This window comes from Pygoscelis adeliae, unplaced genomic scaffold, assembly GCF_000699105.1.
Source record: "Pygoscelis adeliae isolate BGI_AS28 unplaced genomic scaffold, ASM69910v1 Scaffold83, whole genome shotgun sequence".
Lineage (NCBI taxonomy): Eukaryota > Metazoa > Chordata > Aves > Sphenisciformes > Spheniscidae > Pygoscelis > Pygoscelis adeliae.
In genome coordinates this window covers 3,728,238-3,744,742 of record NW_008824467.1, presented here as the reverse complement: position 1 = coordinate 3,744,742, position 16,505 = coordinate 3,728,238, and the positions used below count along the sequence as shown (strand labels likewise).

Genomic DNA, 16,505 nt, shown 5'->3' with positions numbered 1-16,505 from the left:
ATATCTGGGTGCTCCAACATGTCTCTCTTCCACTTTCTGAAAGAATGCTGAAAAACTGAAATATCTTTGTACACTAAGAAACCTTTGACTTTTAAGTGCCATTCTGAGTTTGGGAGTTCATTTGAATGGGATATGAGATAAAATCTTCATTGTATTTTTCTTTAAGGACTTTTCCTACTGCTTAATTGAAACAAGTTCTGAACTTGTAATTAATCTTTAATAGTGTTGTTCATTTAAATATAGTTCTCTTTCATAATCTTGTATCTTTCATAATCAAATTAATTCCAAAACTTGGTAAATGACTGCAGTGCATGTAAGATAATACACTGTACAATTCATGTCGCATTTTGTAATGCCTAAGGATAGCCCTGCATCAGACCAAAGGTCCATCTAGCCTAGTATCTTCAACAGTAGTCAAAAAGAGGCACTTTAAGCATAGGGATAGAGGAAGCACACAGTGATAACATCATCCAACTTCCAACTCGTTGAGCTTCCAGTTTTATAGCTCAGGGACATCTTGTAATACTTTAGCTTACTGTGTTTAATAATCCTCAATGGATTTCTTTTTTGCAGATTTGTCTGCTCTTAAATCCATGTAAACTTGTGGAATCTGTAATCCCTTAAGGTGTAGAAGTCCTTCCTACGTATTATGTTCTTATGAAAAACAATCTTTTTCTATGTCTCAGCAAAGATGGCCAGCAACTTCTGGGGCTGCATTAGAAAGAGCGTTGCCAGCAGGACAAGAGAGGTGACCCTTGCCTTGTACTCAGCACTGGTGAGGCCACATCTGAAGTGCTGGGTCTAGTTCTGGACTCCACAGTACACGAGGGACAAGGACAGACTGGAATGAGTCCAGCAAAGGGTGACTGAGATGATTAAGGGCTTGAAGTATATGACATATGAGTAGAGACTGAGAGAGCTGGGACTGTTCAGGAGAAGAGAAGGCTCGGGGGGATCTTGTCAATGTGTATAAATATGGGCGGGTGGGGGGCAGGGTAAAGAAGAAGATTGAGCCAGACCTTTCTCAGTGCTATCGAGTGGACAAGAGGCAATGGGCACAAACTGAAATACAAGAAATTCTGCTTAAACAGTAAAAATCTTTTTCACTGTGAGGGTGATGGACCACTGGCACAGGTGCCCAGAAAGATTGTGGAGTCTCCATCCTTGGAGATACTCAGAACCTGACTGGACACAGTCCTGGGTAATGGTCTCAAGGTGACCCTGCTTGGACAGTGGGTTTGAACTAAATGGTATCCAGAGGTCTCCTCCTACCTCATCTACTCCTTGTGATTTTGTATACTTAGGACTGAGTCAAGCAATGACTCCCTAACCATCAGCAGCTCCACAGGGGAGTTACTGGATGTGTCTAAAACATTTAGTCACTGTGTAATACCTCAGTGTATTCCACTTGGGATGACATTAGAGTCAAATGGCAGGAACAAGTTTAGGTGTTTTATGGTATGGCCCTCTCTCTCTCCTCTGCAGACTTTTTATCTTAATATTTATAGCCCCGCAATTTCTGCCCATTCTCCCATCCTGTGTTAAGTTCTTGAAGGCTAAACGTTCTGGTCGGTCCATTTTGTATTATTATCTAGGTGTGTCTCTGCCCCACTTGGTTAGGCTTTCTTTTCTGGATCCTAAACAAATATCAGTATATGTGGTATTATCTTTCTGAATGGCATTGCCACTCAGAGGAACTAGAAATTCAAATAACCTTCCATTTCCCAGTGTTTTTTGTTGTTGTTATTTTCACTGTACCATATGGAACAACATTTAAGGCCAGAAGATTAAAATAAAACATGGAAACATGTTTACTGTGGTTTTGTGAGGAAGGATCGTATTTTGTAGAAAAAGCCATGCATTTACTTCCTATATACAAACTCTTTAAGTTTTCCAGATGCAAATGCTAATCCTTAATGCTTTAAATAAATAAGAAAATAAATCATAGCCGAATGCTACAGCCAAACAAACATTTGGTATGTGACTTCTCTGGTTCCAATAAAAGGCAAGAAAAATTTCTTTTGGTAGATGTCATCAGCTATAATACAGTTTTTCATGGACAGCTTATCTTTCTTTTAGCAGATGAGCACCCTATTTTAAGAGTTGAAATCACATTAAAGACCAAAAAATCAAAGATTGCAAATAGTTTGGGGGAAAAAAAAAAAGACTCTTTAAGGAGCTTATGTTCTAAAGTGGTTTTTTGCATGTGCTTAGAGATCTAGGAGCATTGGTTTATCTTGGCATTTGAGCAAGTTTCTTACTCCATTCTTACAGCTGTAATTTGTGGCCATAGAATTCTTCCTGAAGGAAGCCTGACTTATCAAAACATCTATTTTTTCATCTTCAAAAACACTTCTGGGCTCTTACTTTAAAGAAAAGAAAAAAGATAACATACACTGAACATGAATGAGAGACGAGAGATTAGGTTACTGGCATTGCTTGATATTTTAATGGGCTATTACTACTTTTAGTAGTGCTCAGTGACTCACCTGGATCACAGCCTTAATGCACTATACAAACGAGTAGTGCTGTTTGGGACTTGATAATATTTTTTATGTGCAACTGGGAAATTTTTTTGTGAACTGATAAACCCAATGAACTTGCCTGGAGGTTGTTGATAAAGCTTAGAACATTTTCTCCTTATTATAACAACGTAACATTTTCAGTATATACATGATTTTAACATAACTTGTATCTGTAATACTGTTTAGACAGAGATCTCTCACAAAGTATTACCAATTTTTTTTTATAGTCATATGGTAAGTTATTTAATTCTGTGATGATTAGATTTAAAAAACCCTGAGAACCATGCTTTCAAGTTCAGTACTATACCGTAGAAGAAATGTTCTCAGTCAGGGTACATACTGTCAGATACTACAAGACTGCTTCAGGTGCACAATTTTTTCACTTCAGACTTACTGGCAAAACAACCTCAGATTTTTCAGTATCTTTTAAGAGTGTCAATATTAGTTTAAATCTGATTTTTTTAAAAAAAGAAAGATTGGTGTACAAATTGATAGCACTAATTTGAAGATTTCCAAACAGGCATAAATATTTCTCTCATCAGTTTTTATGGACTGTTTAGATCAGGAGAAATAGGTCTTGAATGAAAATTCAGTTACAGCAATACTTTCTTAACTGGAAGTGTTGGATTGCTTTCTGATTGTAGACTGGTGATAGATCAGTTTGCGATACTAGGCAGGTGATCTAATGTGAAAATGGGATAGTAGAATAGCAGGTAGAAGATACTTGGAAACTAGGAGATGGTTTATTTTCAAGAAATTTGAATATACTTTCTGCAGTAATTGTATGCATTTTTGACTGCATTTTTGTATTTGCATGGATTCTGATCCACACCAAGTTCTGTGCTCTAGGGATAGCACTTGCAGGAATTCTCAGTTTGAAGCTCATAGCTCTAATACGTAGTAGCATAGGAATAATTTTGTTAAATAAATTATAGAAACATCACAACATTGTTTATATCTGAAATAATTCTACATTTATTTTATGTATTTTAAAAGATACTATATTGGTTTTGTCTCCATTTACTCAAAGCCAAGAGTGCCATTAGTTATTTAAGTGTTTGACAACCTCTTACTAGAGGGAACATTCCAAAGTTTTTAACCATGCTTTTCTGTATTAATCCCTCAGTGAAGGGATGAGATGCTTCACAATTCAGCCTATTTCATCAGTTTACCATACAGATTGAAGAGGCAGAAGGATGTTGGTCTGTACTCAGAGAATGTAAATAAAAAAGGATAAAATGTTTTTGGAGTAACTAAGTGTTAAATGTGTTAGTCAATTTTCTAGAGTACATAGACTTTCTACCATGGACTGCTCAAATGTTCTTTCCATGAAAGTAAAGTTTTTGGAGCAGAAATTCCGAAAGTGGTTTCTAAGTTCCTGTTTCTACAGAGACAGCTGATATGGCAAGAAAATCTCATATCCAGATGAACCGTACGTCATCCTGTTATGCCTTCACATGTTAAGCCTTTGTGTAGTGTGAGAGGTAATTCATCATGCCTTGCAACTTTTTCTTTCTTGTTTCTAACTTGTGACATTTTTTCTGAGACCATGTCAGCGTGACAGAATCTTCCTCATTTTCATATAGATATAACAACTTTAATTGAAGCTTTCTCACTGAGAGATGGATCTGGCCTATGCATTAAGTATAATACTTTGACAAGTAGAACGCTTGAAACATTTTATTCAAGTCATTTTCACATAAACTTGCAACCATAATACGGGCATGTAACACAAGAATATGAAAGTGCAATGAAGAATACAAAGCTAGTGCCTGAATATTATAAATTAGAGCTCTTCAGATAAAGATGCAAAGTTGTTGAAGTAAGACTCTTGGCAGAAAAGTGAAGGAAATAATGAAAAACCTTCAAAAAAGTTGCAAAAACGAGTGGCATTTCACTGTATCTGTAGCATTTAGTTGCATAATAAAAACCTCCCAATAACATACTCTTTAGTTTTAATTCAAGTTAAAATCTTTCAGCACCTTTTAGGATTTGGAGAAAATGAAAATGCCTTATCGGCATAAATGTGAGACACAGGATAAACCACCTTTCAATGTCTCATTTATGAAATTCACCCTGCTGGTTTTGAATGAGTACCCTGCAAACAATGCATGAATGACTATAGGAAGGTACATGTGGTGTTTGCACTCATTCAACACTGCATAGTAAACTCTGGAGCAGAGAGAAAATGAGTAGACTTTTACTAACACAAAAACATCATCTACACAATATGTTGGTTCCATTGGTGACCAATCTGTCATTTTTGTTACACTTTCGTCTACAAATACGCAAATATCAAATGTATTTCAGGATTAAAAAAAATATATAACAAACCCCTCCTGTAATGAGCCTGACATACAGTATGTTCCTTATGTGCAATTTTTATCTAAAGATCTGAAATGTGGGAGGTAATTGCTTCACACACATTTTTATGATTTGGCTTTTCAAAGGAAATTTGAGACTGCAAGACAGCAAATTCGTACTAGAATTCTCATAAAATTTAAATCTGATTTTGCTCCCACTGAGACCAATGGCAAGATGCCCTTCAAAGATGATGGGAATAAGCCCAATGTCTGGTACAAAAGGATTCCAAAATATAATTTGCTGTATAAAATAAGCTTTTATCAAAACAGTTTTTATAAATGTTTTTCAACAAAAATGCACGTAATCCCATAAATATATTCCAGTATGAAAAAAGTAAGTTAAGGTGTCTGGGTCAAAACTGCAGAGCCAAGGTACTGAAAATACTGGTTGGCACTCCCCTATTCAGAACTACTTCTACACATGCTATATAATAAACTCTTCTACTTCTACTGCGTTGTGATTTACTATAGTTAAACAGGGGAAGTTAAAGTCACATTCCTTCATTTTTTTTAATCCTAAAATCCCTTGTTTTTCTAAATAGACTGTTCATGTTATCTTAGGCAATTTTTGTGCTATTGTACATCACTGTCATGTTGCTTAACACACATTTCAAAACAAATACAATATTTTGCTACGGAAAAAAAAGCTACATTTTTGTAGCTACAATATCCCCAATATTCAAAGTTATGGCGTTCAACACCTTTCCGAACCAGGCCATTCCCACTGAAAGGACTAAGTCCAGTATTACAACTTGCTCCACCTACACGGATGCTCAAGGTCCTCTGGCTCCTTGCTGACTTCAGTGGAGTTCTGCAAGTAGTTTGGGTATAGACATGTGAGCAGGTTACTGCCTCGTAAGCCGAGGGATACACTCAGTTTCTGTGGCTGCTCTGCGTCCAGTTAGGGCTCTCTTATCCCACATTCAGCATCAGGCACAATGAGGTACGAGCACACAACCTCTTACCAGGAAGCAGCCCGTGCCCACAGCCTAGCTTCCATTACAGTAGCTTTTGTGTCCATTGCCCAAGCTGCTACCAGGACTTTCACCCCAATTTTGACCTAAGTCTATAGAAAGGTGAATGCACTTGCATCCCTTCACACCTCTTAATCTCAAAAACTCTTTGGGCTGAGATTTCAGAAGCCTAGACTTTAAACAGACCCTCATTTTTGCAGACATATGTAATAAATGGCTTTCTAATAAACCTAGTTTCCAAATTTTGCTTCTGTTCATTGCCCAATACTGGTGACTGATTGCTAAAATGGATCTCTCAGCAAACAAAACGGGACCTGCAGGTATAAATGGCATTCATTCTGCACCCACTCTCAATGTTCGGTAGTAATCACTGGGTTGCTGGTTCTTACGTTCTTTTTAAGTATACACACTAGTTGTGCAAATTTGTAACCAAGTTATGATCAAGATGGAAATACTTCATAATCATGAAATAAGCTTAAATATATGTAGGAAAGAACAAGTTGATCCTTAAAGGATACTACGATAATTCATAAAACTTCCAAACTAAATCCATAGGGTTCTACTGTGTAAAATACTTCCAAATACTGCCTGAAGTATTCTCAATAGTGATAATAAAACCTCTCCACACTCCTCAGATTTTTCATTTTTTAACTACACCGAATAGCACATGTATTTTTCAATATTTTTTAAACAATATTGAGATTTCCATGTTTCATTAGGTGTTTTGAACTGCTGATTAAACTTAACCAATACCAATCAATATTTCTAGGTCCCTTTGTTTCAAAAGTAGATCCTTCATTTTACATGATCAGAAATCTTCTGAAAAAAACGCCAGATCCCCTTGTGATATGTCATTTCACAGTTTAAAAACAAAATCACAGCTACTGTAGCTTACAGCAGGGTGCACTGCAAAAGCAAAATAATTTGGGGATGGGAAGAGGAGTGGTGTACCCAGCACCAGTTAAGCAGTTCAGCAAAAACTTTAATTTGGGCTGGAAGTTTTTCCCCTTGACAATGTTGTATTTGGTTCCTGAACAGCCTAAAGTAGGATGTTAAATACATTGACTTTTGTTCTCCCTCTATATATAGTATATTTTCAACTTCATTGTTTGAATACTGAGATATACATTTTTAAAGTCAAATACAGTACTTAAGGGGAAAGCAGGTAGTAGGCTTTTTCACGATAAAAACACTTTGTTAGAGATTCTGACCTACTTCTGTTTGTGGTGCCACCTGAGTTAATTGCCTGTATTATTTTGATGGTTAACCTGTTCAAGTTGGATGTTTTTCACAGATGACTACATCAGGGACTCTTCATTGTCTCCAAGAGCCCTCTTCTTGACAGGTATTTATTTTTATCCACATTAAGTTTGCAGAAGTCTTTTAAAAGCCCCACCTTGAAAAATCTCTTGAACATAGAAAGGTGGATAAGTTCTTTAATTCATTTCCACAGATGAAAGGTTTCTTTCAAAACCCCATCTGTTTTTTACTTAAGAAAATGGAAAAACTTCTAATGTATTAAAAATGTAAACATAACTTTTCTTGCAGGGGTATAACTGATATATATATATATATATGTATTTCTCTGCTATATGTTAATATTCCTTGAAAACTGAACATACTTTTCTCATTCATATCAATGTGTCCTAGCAAGTTTTATTTTAATGGTACTGTAGCATTACTCTTAAGCTGTTTTTCATTCTGGTATTTTCTGAGATAGCTGATGTTAGTACTTTCTATTGCATTTTATTTAATTCATTTTACATAAATTTTTGCTACCTTTTAAAATATGTTCAATTCATTCACCAGTAATATTCCCACTGAAGTCTATTATCAACTGAACTCCAAATTTTCAGGAGTTAAGAAATGCTTATGTTTTTATGAATGAGTTAGATTTTCAAAATTTAAAGTATCTGTGCATGAATCACCAGTTCCACACATTTCATAGTAATAAAAGTAATGCCAATTTAAATGCTTAAAATCCAGTTACAGATTTGGTTGAGAAGCAGCTGAAGTGCTTCATAATCACATAAGGTGTGTGGGTGTATGCGTGTATGTTCTGTAGTTTTGTTTCTATAGTGTTTACATCCTATTGAAGTTTATATAATGATACTCCAGTTCAAAACATTTGGCACCGTCTCATCCATTTTCTTGCATCTTTCTCAGTATCTGTTGAAAGAGAAACAATGTTATGCAGATGACTACAAAAAGAATATCTGCTACACACCCTTGTGTCAGCTTGAAGGCGCAGGTCAACAAACAGTATCAGGAATTTTGTTTCCTCACCCTGCATGAACGTATTTCGTTGATAACATTTGCAGAGCTAAGATGGGGACACTAAAAGTTAAGGGCGTGAAGCATAAATTTCCCTTCCACGTGAATGTGAGCAAAACGGTGTTCCTAGGAGTAATAGTCAGTCAGTCCTGTTACAGAGAAATGCTTTAAAAGCTCCTGCCACAGGTCCGCCAAAAATAATCATTCATGACCTGCAGGACGCCTATTGTTCTTTTTCTTCCATTTCCTACAAGTCTGACCACCACACGGCGAGAACAAATAGAGGATTTTGCTGAAGCCATTTAACTTGTCGCATTTATGATCAAAGTGTGATTATAAATACAGATCTCCACACTGGCGTGAAAAAATGTTTCTCATTTTAACCTCATTTAACTACTGGTTTCCTAATACAAAGTAAGGAATGAGTATTTTAAAGGCCAGTTAAGCAACAGTGACATTAATTCAGTACGTTTGTTTCACTGATGCTGTTACAGCAGACTATACTGGTCAGTTATTTTACTTTTCATTTGCTCCTCTGGAATTTATCTCCCATGAACCTCTATACAATGTTAATACTCACTCCTTACGCAATCCAAATGAAACCGCCTGATAAATATTTTTTTTGTACGAGCAACTAATATATTGTCCTGAGAACTGCTTACCTCTGTGTTACAGAAGACTGATTGCTTTTTGCGTGTGTTTCATGGATACTAAGCTACAGTAGACCTACCATGAGAACATCAATTAAATGAATTTGCCTTTTTGAAGGGGAAAAAAAAAGCCGTAATTGCGGCATTGTTTAAACTTTTAAAGAACTAAACTGTAAATGGAGTGCGTCTGGAAGAACTGTTTCAGGGAGGATGGCTGCTGTGTCAGCAAAGTAACATACATGTGTGGGATTTTGCAGAATGTTTTAAGAGCTCTGTAACTGCTCAACAGTTCTGTGTGGATGCTATAAATGGGTATTGAATGAGCACAGAAAGGTTTTAGTGCAAATACAAAGAAGGCATGAGCCAGAGGTAGTTATCTAGCAGCCCAGACAGTAGCAGCAATTTTGAAAGTGCTATATATCCTGATGGCACAACTGCAAGAGCAAAATTCTCACTTACGATTGTTTTTCAAGACTAAATAATTTTTAAAAATCAGTGCTAGCCTTATGGAAATAGTTTAATTACCGAAGGTCAGGATTTGAAAGCTATGTAGTTATCAACAGCGAAGCAACTGTTCCTATCATTCCTGCCAAAAAAGACCTTTGAAAAGTGCCATATGAATTTTGAATTAACACCCCTGATCCTGAATCCCAAGAAATGACATACTGAAGAAATTGATATCACTAGAATTAATGGTGGGAGTTATTTTTTCAATACAAAGTAAATCTGTAAGCTTTATAAATCTGTTTGTCAACTTTAGTACTATGAATTTAAAACAGTTGCAGAGACAAAGGAATGTACTTACGGTGAAATTGTACAGCCAGAGGCATATGCATGGTGGCCTGTATAGCGTATATCGCAGCGTACTATATTGTTGGAGTAATCAGATTCAGGCACCAAATAGCTGGGGTTTACACTCACCTTAAGGGGAGAAAGCACAATGTTGTCTACTTCCAGGTTTGAGTTGATAACTTACATTCAAAAGGACATATACAAATTATTTGCTTCTTTAAAAAACAACAATAAAAAAACCAAACCTCCCCACTCCCAATACCCTTACCTTCAGAATGTAATTTCCAGGTTTTACATCTGTAATATCAATCCACTGGCAATCTATATCAGCATTGTAAGTGTCGTAGCAGCCAGGGCTCAGTCCCTTAAAAATGAAGTTAAGATGGATGTCAAAAAATCATTAGGAATAGTACTATTCTAGACATTAGGGACACTCAGACTGAAGCTCACTTAACCATCACATTTCACTAAGAAAATTACCTCAGGAAATGAGGCTTATTTTTTCTTGGCATTTTATTTTAATATCTAAACTAGAACACGTAAGTCTAACATATCACTTTTATAGACAGCACTGTATTACTGCATAAGAAACACCTATACTACTAATACTTGTTCATCTGTGAGATATCTGTATTTTATCTGTATTTTATTGTCACTTGTTACAGTACTCCTTTTCTGTAAATATTGTTCATGCTATTACTCAATATTCTTTACAAAAGGTGAGAATAAAATCAAAACTGACCAAAGACTGGACCTAAATATCTGTAAATCTCAAGTAAATAGCTTCTGAGGTCCTTGAGTACAAACTTAATGACTGTGTTGGAACCTGTCTCTACCCTTAGGAATGATGCAACTTTTTGCTATAGATGTACTCTGCCAAAGTGCCATCTTTGAATAGTAGAGTCTAGGGCCATTTTCACATTGAGTTTTGCACAGAAACGGCACCTCTTCAGGCAAATAGTGACACAAGAATCTGAGAGAACTGAAAATGTAGCCTTTCTTCCAGATGAATCTTTTCTGAAAACTTCTTTGCTGTTAGGAACATCAGTAAGAATCTCCATATATTAATGTATCAGTGGTTCAAATCTGGTGTCTTTAACCGTGGCAATACAGATTGCTCTAGGCAAAGCTGATCTGTTCTGGCGACACACAGAGTGCACAAAACCCAAGTCCTGCAGGAATTCCCTCTTGACCCAGCTGGTGATCAGCTCAGACTCTCGCATGTATGTGCCAAGTCTGAGGCTGGAGGAAAGTTTTACAGTCCAATTACAAACCCCTGAAATATGGGCTTCCAGTGGAAACGCTGACACAGCCATGATTCTAGTGACACAAATACTCCAGCTGTAAAATATGTGTGTTGCTTAGTTAGATGTCATAGTCTACAGAAGGAGAAAAGATATTTATAAAACCTCTTCAAAGCCCTTATGCATTTCAGATCATTCATTACATTTAAAATTCAAATGTGGACACGTCAGCCAGTGAAGCATAGCTGTCATTTCTCCGTGATAAAATAACCACCTCCTAGATTAAAAACTGCAGAATAAGGGATACAAGTTTATGTATAAGTGGCCATATTGAGTTTGACCACAGATCAATCAAACTCAGTGTCATGCCTCTGACAGTGGTCAGCAGCAGATGCTTGAGAAGAAAAGAACATAAGAAATGGGATGTGTAATCTCCTTTACACAAGCAAATTCCTTCCACCAGGCATTTAACTGTATTTAAGACATGGGGTACCATCAGATTTTTGTTTAATAGCCTCCATTACTTTGTCTAAATTTTTTTGAACCCATGTAGATATTTTTGATCTCTGCAACATCCTATGGCAAGGAATTTAATACTCTATTCATGCGTCAGAAGAGCACTCCTCTCTGTTTTAAAGCTGTTGTCTGACTGTTCTTTTGGATATCCTTACATTCTTGTACTGTGAGAAACAGTGAATATCAACAATTTCCTCTTTCCATCCAGGACCACTCAAGATTTGGTATTATTTCTGTTTTTTCCAAATGGAATAGTCTATGAAATCTCTTAGCGTGGTAGCCATATTACACTGCTGATCATCCTTGTTCTCCTGGGGTTGGCTGGCTTGGTTTTTTAAGCTTTTCTGTACCAGTTTTGAGAGGTGGTGACCAGAACTCCATGCAGTATTCAAGGTAGGAGTCTATCATGGATTTGTATAATATCATAATGGTGCATTCCACTTTTTATCTATTCCCTTAATAAGCCCTAACACCTTGCTTTACATTTGTGTATGACCCATCATGATGTTCACATGGCCGCCATTCTCTTTAACAGCCTTCCATAGACGCATAAAACTATGCTGTAAGTTTTCCGTGTTGGACTGCCAGCTGGTAGCTGTAGGTATTAAGGGAATTCAGCACCTTGCAGCCTCATGCTCTGCAAGGGAGAAAATACTAGCTATGAACTCTGGGACCAGCCAAGGACACCACCGAGCAGTTTGTGGGGGATGAGCAGTGGAAACGACTTCCTTACTGACTCTGTCTTGAGTTCCCTTTAGCTCACTTGACCAGTCCTATTACCACAAGAACTTGTGGTGTGTTTTAATATAGTTCAGTTACCAGTGATGCTAGGCTAATGAGTGTCCCTGCATTTTAATGAGACACCCACATTTAACAGCACCTGGGTAAATTATAAGTCTCCAAGTTGCTATCCTGGCCTCTATGATGGAGAATTTCAGAGCTAGTTAGGGCATCAGATAATTTACAGCATCTGATGATCGGTAGAAAAAAAAAACAAGAGATAAATTAGAGGGGGAAAAGAAACTTGGTTGTCTCTGAACCAACTCTTACCTGTGTATGTGCTGTACATGCGTACCGTCTGTAATATCCATAATCACACGAGGTATCTTCCAGACAGAAACTTGCTTTGTGTCCTTCAGCAACTTTTCTGTGTGAGCTTGCATCCAACAAGTCATAGTGGCTGAATTCATCCATGCTGTGATAATGTCTGTTAAACCACAGATACATTATTAAACATGGATCAGATCTTGTCAATAACATTTTAACATATTCCTATTTTATCTACCTTTTGTTAGATCTGGCCAAATTTTATTTATTACACAACTTGTGTATTAGTATACTTTCCTATCTACTGGCCATTCAATTAAGTTTTATTTTCATTTTAATTTGTTAAGGGAAAGACTTCATAGCAGCAGTGTTTTTCCAAAATTTCCTGTTTCAGCTCTTTTCCAATAACAATAGCAAATACTAAGTAGTTCATATTTGAATTGTACATCTTATAACTGCCTTTAGCCAGAGTTTTGCTAGGAATGCTTACCTTACATACTATAAATTCCAGGAAAGTTTGCTACTTGCTAGCAAAAACCCAACAATTTACTTTCACATTTCCATGGCCCTCAGTCAATGTAACACATTCATAACATTAGCAAAAACAGAATCTGCATGAAGAAATCAGCTTCTGTGTACTGGCAATGCAGATCTCGTCCAATGTCAACAATTTTTGTAGTCTGTACTTAATGTAGTCTCTATTTCAAACGTGTGTATGCTTTTGATCTGGGCACAGTGATGCATTTTTCTTGCTCTCACACAAAGTGGGTTCTAGCTCTTACTGTGGACTTGAACACCTATTATTCTTGTAATTTCACTTTTTCCAAACACGTGGAAAATTAAACTTGTACTATCTACCTGCACTTTGTCTGTGCAGCATTTGACTGCTGTTACTTACGAATGCTTTCAGCTCAAGAGGTATATGAGAAAGATATAATTAAACAGAATTCAAAAGTATTGTTAAAACAAAGAGGAGCACACAAGTCTCACAAGCATGCATGTCAAGAACACTAAAACCAGTCCACAGATGATGATGACTAACACTGAAGTCTGATGGCTAGCCAAACTAATTGGCAGCTATAGTTCATTTCCAAATGAGCTTGTTCCACTGTCATGGAAATGATCACGAGAAATGCATTTTTTTTGTAGGCAATGTATTTTCTGTCCAAGAACTGAATCAACATCAGAGACACTTTGCATCTGGATAGCGATAGCTGGGCTATCGTGGCAGAGTAAGAAACTGCTTTTCTACAAATGGAAGATTTCAATTGCTCTCTATCCATTTCATCCACTTACCAACTTTGTAAGCACCAGGGTTGGGGGTTTTTTTTGTTGTTGGTGGTGTTTTTTTTCAGGGGTGGGGGTTAACTGAAGTATTTATGGAGGGTTTTTTTGTTTGGTTTAGTTTTAGCTTTTTGATCCTTACAAGATTTATAAACTAGTAATATCAGTCTTTTTTGAAAGAATTTGTTCTAATGACACTGATTTTCATTAGATTGTGATACTTCAAAGCTTAAAGCTTCTGAAGCTAGAGAGAAATATTCCATTGACTCCAGGGGCCTTTAGATCAAGCCCACATTACATATTATTTTTTTAATAGAATAATATTAAGTTACCACTTATGTACCCGTAACAGCAGAATTGTATTTTAAGTAAGGTGGAAGTAAGGTAAGCTTTCTAGTATTTTACAATTGGTCCTGCTACGAAATAGCAAAAATTGGAACAAACCTGGAAACTGTTGCATGTGAATTTTCTGAAAAGGTACAAGTTTGCAGTGTTGTCTGCTCCCAAAATGTTGAAAATGTTCTACTACATTTGCCTTGCCATGTTTCCAGCAATTTTGCTATTTCTAGAGCAGTACTGCTATGTGAAAGTATCATGATATGATAAGGATATTGATAATGGGATCAGTCAACTCAGAATCTTCTCTTTTCCATATTGACCAGACCATTCCTTGTCAAGAACTAACCCATGAAATTCAGGTCAAGAAGTATGGGTCAATGTTTACAACGATGTGTTACAGGGAACATGCTAGTAAATGTACATTTTAGGGTTTCCACAGTTATTTTAACATGATTGGGACTTTTATTTACTGGTTCCACTTAAATGTAACTGGACTGTGACCTATGTAAAATATACTTAAAGGAAAAAGGTGCCACTATCAAAACTGATTTGAGACTTGTATTTATAATTAATTTATACCTGAAAGAGTTTTGTACTTATAGATAAGCTTCATATACATTTTGGTTTCATGTGGCTATATAAAGAGTAGTTACCACTACCATAAAATTAATCAGACAGTAAAAGGCTAAAGTTTCCCCATGGCTTCCCCCCTGCTTCACTGCAGTTTTAGAAAATGTCACCTTATAAGTGACAATTTGTTAGTGAAAAAGATAATTAGAAGGTTCCATACTGAGCACTTCACTCACTGGTGACAGCTGTGCCACTCCCATGAATAACGGGGTCTGCTGGGCAGAAAATCTGACGTGCCTTGATTTTTCACTCTTTGGGGGAATCTCAGAAGCACCCGATTGTCATAGTCTCTAACATCTGCTCGATAAGCTGAACTGTAATAATGCAAAAAAGAGCCGTAAGTATATGCAAGAAACACTTTAAAAAAACATTTATGTTGTCTCAGAAGTAACTGATAGCGTAGATCTTTTCAGCCCCCTTAAAGCTCATGCATTGGAGACGCACAAGATTTCCACATGGTGTGCTCAGAAGTGCCTGGTGTCAGAACAAGACCTGAGTAAGATTCAGATCTGCTTCTAATAATATAAACAGGAGTTTGACCACTGACTCTGCCTCGGCCTCTGAAGCAGATCACTGCTTAGCTGTAAAATTACGCTGGTACCAAAAATACAGTTTCATTAGTTGCTGTTAACCAAAATAGCTCACTGTGTATGTAAGATCACACAACAGATGTTTGTTTCTATTGCAACAAAAATGAATAAACGTATGCCTCAGGCTATATTTTCCTATTTCACGTAGCTATTATCTACAGTCTTTTAAATACTGGAATATTTTAATCAACTGATAGCCAGCAAGAACATTTCAATTAGTCTTCACTGTAAAGTTAGCATAAAAAACACTGCTTCTTATGCCATGTTTTCTTTTTCCAGCAAGTGAAGAAAGAGCATGACCCTGGAAACAGTCTGACATCAATTAATGATGCTGGTAAATAAATAAATGTGTTTTGCATGATAAGGTATCAAACAAGTTAAAATGGTTAAAAACAGCCATGTTGATTTCTTTCCAAACAAAACAGGAAAAATCCCTCTTTGCCAACTGGACAGGACCTAACTTCATAGCAAAGCTGTTATTTCAACCCATTAAAAGACTCTGAAACACTTCTCAAGGAGATTTTAGTCTTAAGAGACATTACAAGGCATAGGCCCAGAAACAATTAGCATGTTATAATTTTAATAGTAACTTGTGCTGGTTAAGAATAGGGTTGTTTTTGTTTTTTTTTTTAAATGGGGTAGAATATGATCTTGTTGGATTAGAGGAGGGAGATGAAAATCACCAGATTCAAGTGGGTTTTTTTAGGTGCCTCCATTTTGCAACATTCAGATATGTCCAAATGAGCCTGATAATAGAAATGTGCAATATAACTTTTCATAAAAAGTGGGTTTTTCAAATCATCTGTAGTTTGTCTCTCTACTATGGCGGTATTGTTTTCTTATGTGCACACCCTACCATCTACCACAGGCTTAGAAGAAGGTTACAAACTGGGCTATGTTTCCTCGGGCCCTCCAGCCTCACTTTTCTCCACTCTTCACCATGTCCTCAGGTACTCTGCGGTGGGTGCGGGAGCACAAGATCCCACAGTGGACAGGCAAAGGCCAGGGTGATGCCTACCTTGCCAGGCAGTTCTCCTCGGCAGCGCATCTCAAGTTATACATGGACATCCTCTGGACATACGTGGACGCCTGGATGTAATAGGGATCCGGGACTAAGTCAGGGAGACCTGCAGTTCATCAAACCAACCACATAACAGCAAGATCAACCCAGGACACGTCTGCAAATACTTGGCTTCCATCCCAGTCGTTAGGAGCCGTCGTTTTGCCACGGACCCCTGCCCCCATTAAGCTCGCTCTCCCTTTTGCTCAGGCCCTTC

General features: G+C 37.0%; 1 protein-coding gene across 2 annotated transcripts; it reads right to left on the bottom strand.

Annotated features, from left to right (window-relative positions):
- Positions 1-7,950: 7,950 nt before the first annotated feature.
- On the bottom strand, positions 7,951-16,350 carry LOX (lysyl oxidase). Of its 2 annotated transcripts, XM_009321107.1 has the most exons (6): positions 16,247-16,350; positions 14,815-14,952; positions 12,389-12,545; positions 9,847-9,942; positions 9,592-9,707; positions 7,951-8,031 (listed from the first exon to the last, which is right to left on the bottom strand). In XM_009321107.1, exons 1-6 carry the CDS (start codon positions 16,294-16,296, stop codon positions 8,025-8,027), a joined length of 564 nt encoding a protein of 187 aa, XP_009319382.1. In that variant the 5' UTR covers positions 16,297-16,350; the 3' UTR covers positions 7,951-8,024. The 2 variants fall into 2 exon arrangements, with proteins under 2 accessions (XP_009319382.1, XP_009319383.1); XM_009321108.1 differs by lacking the exon at positions 7,951-8,031 and having other exon boundaries at positions 9,588-9,707.
- Between the last annotated feature and the right edge of the window lie 155 nt (positions 16,351-16,505).

What these genes read in the sequence shown, in the direction of transcription:
- LOX (XM_009321107.1), bottom strand. Translation starts at nt 16,296, where the DNA reads ATGTCCATGTATAACTTGAGATGCGCTGCCGAGGAGAACTGCCTGGCA. An exon ending in CATGTACAGCACATACACAG is followed by an intron (nt 9,943 to 12,388) that starts GTAAGAGTTGGT and finishes TTCATTTTTAAG; the next exon opens with GGACTGAGCCCTGGCTGCTA. An exon ending in CTGGAAATTACATTCTGAAG is followed by an intron (nt 9,708 to 9,846) that starts GTAAGGGTATTG and finishes TCTCCCCTTAAG; the next exon opens with GTGAGTGTAAACCCCAGCTA.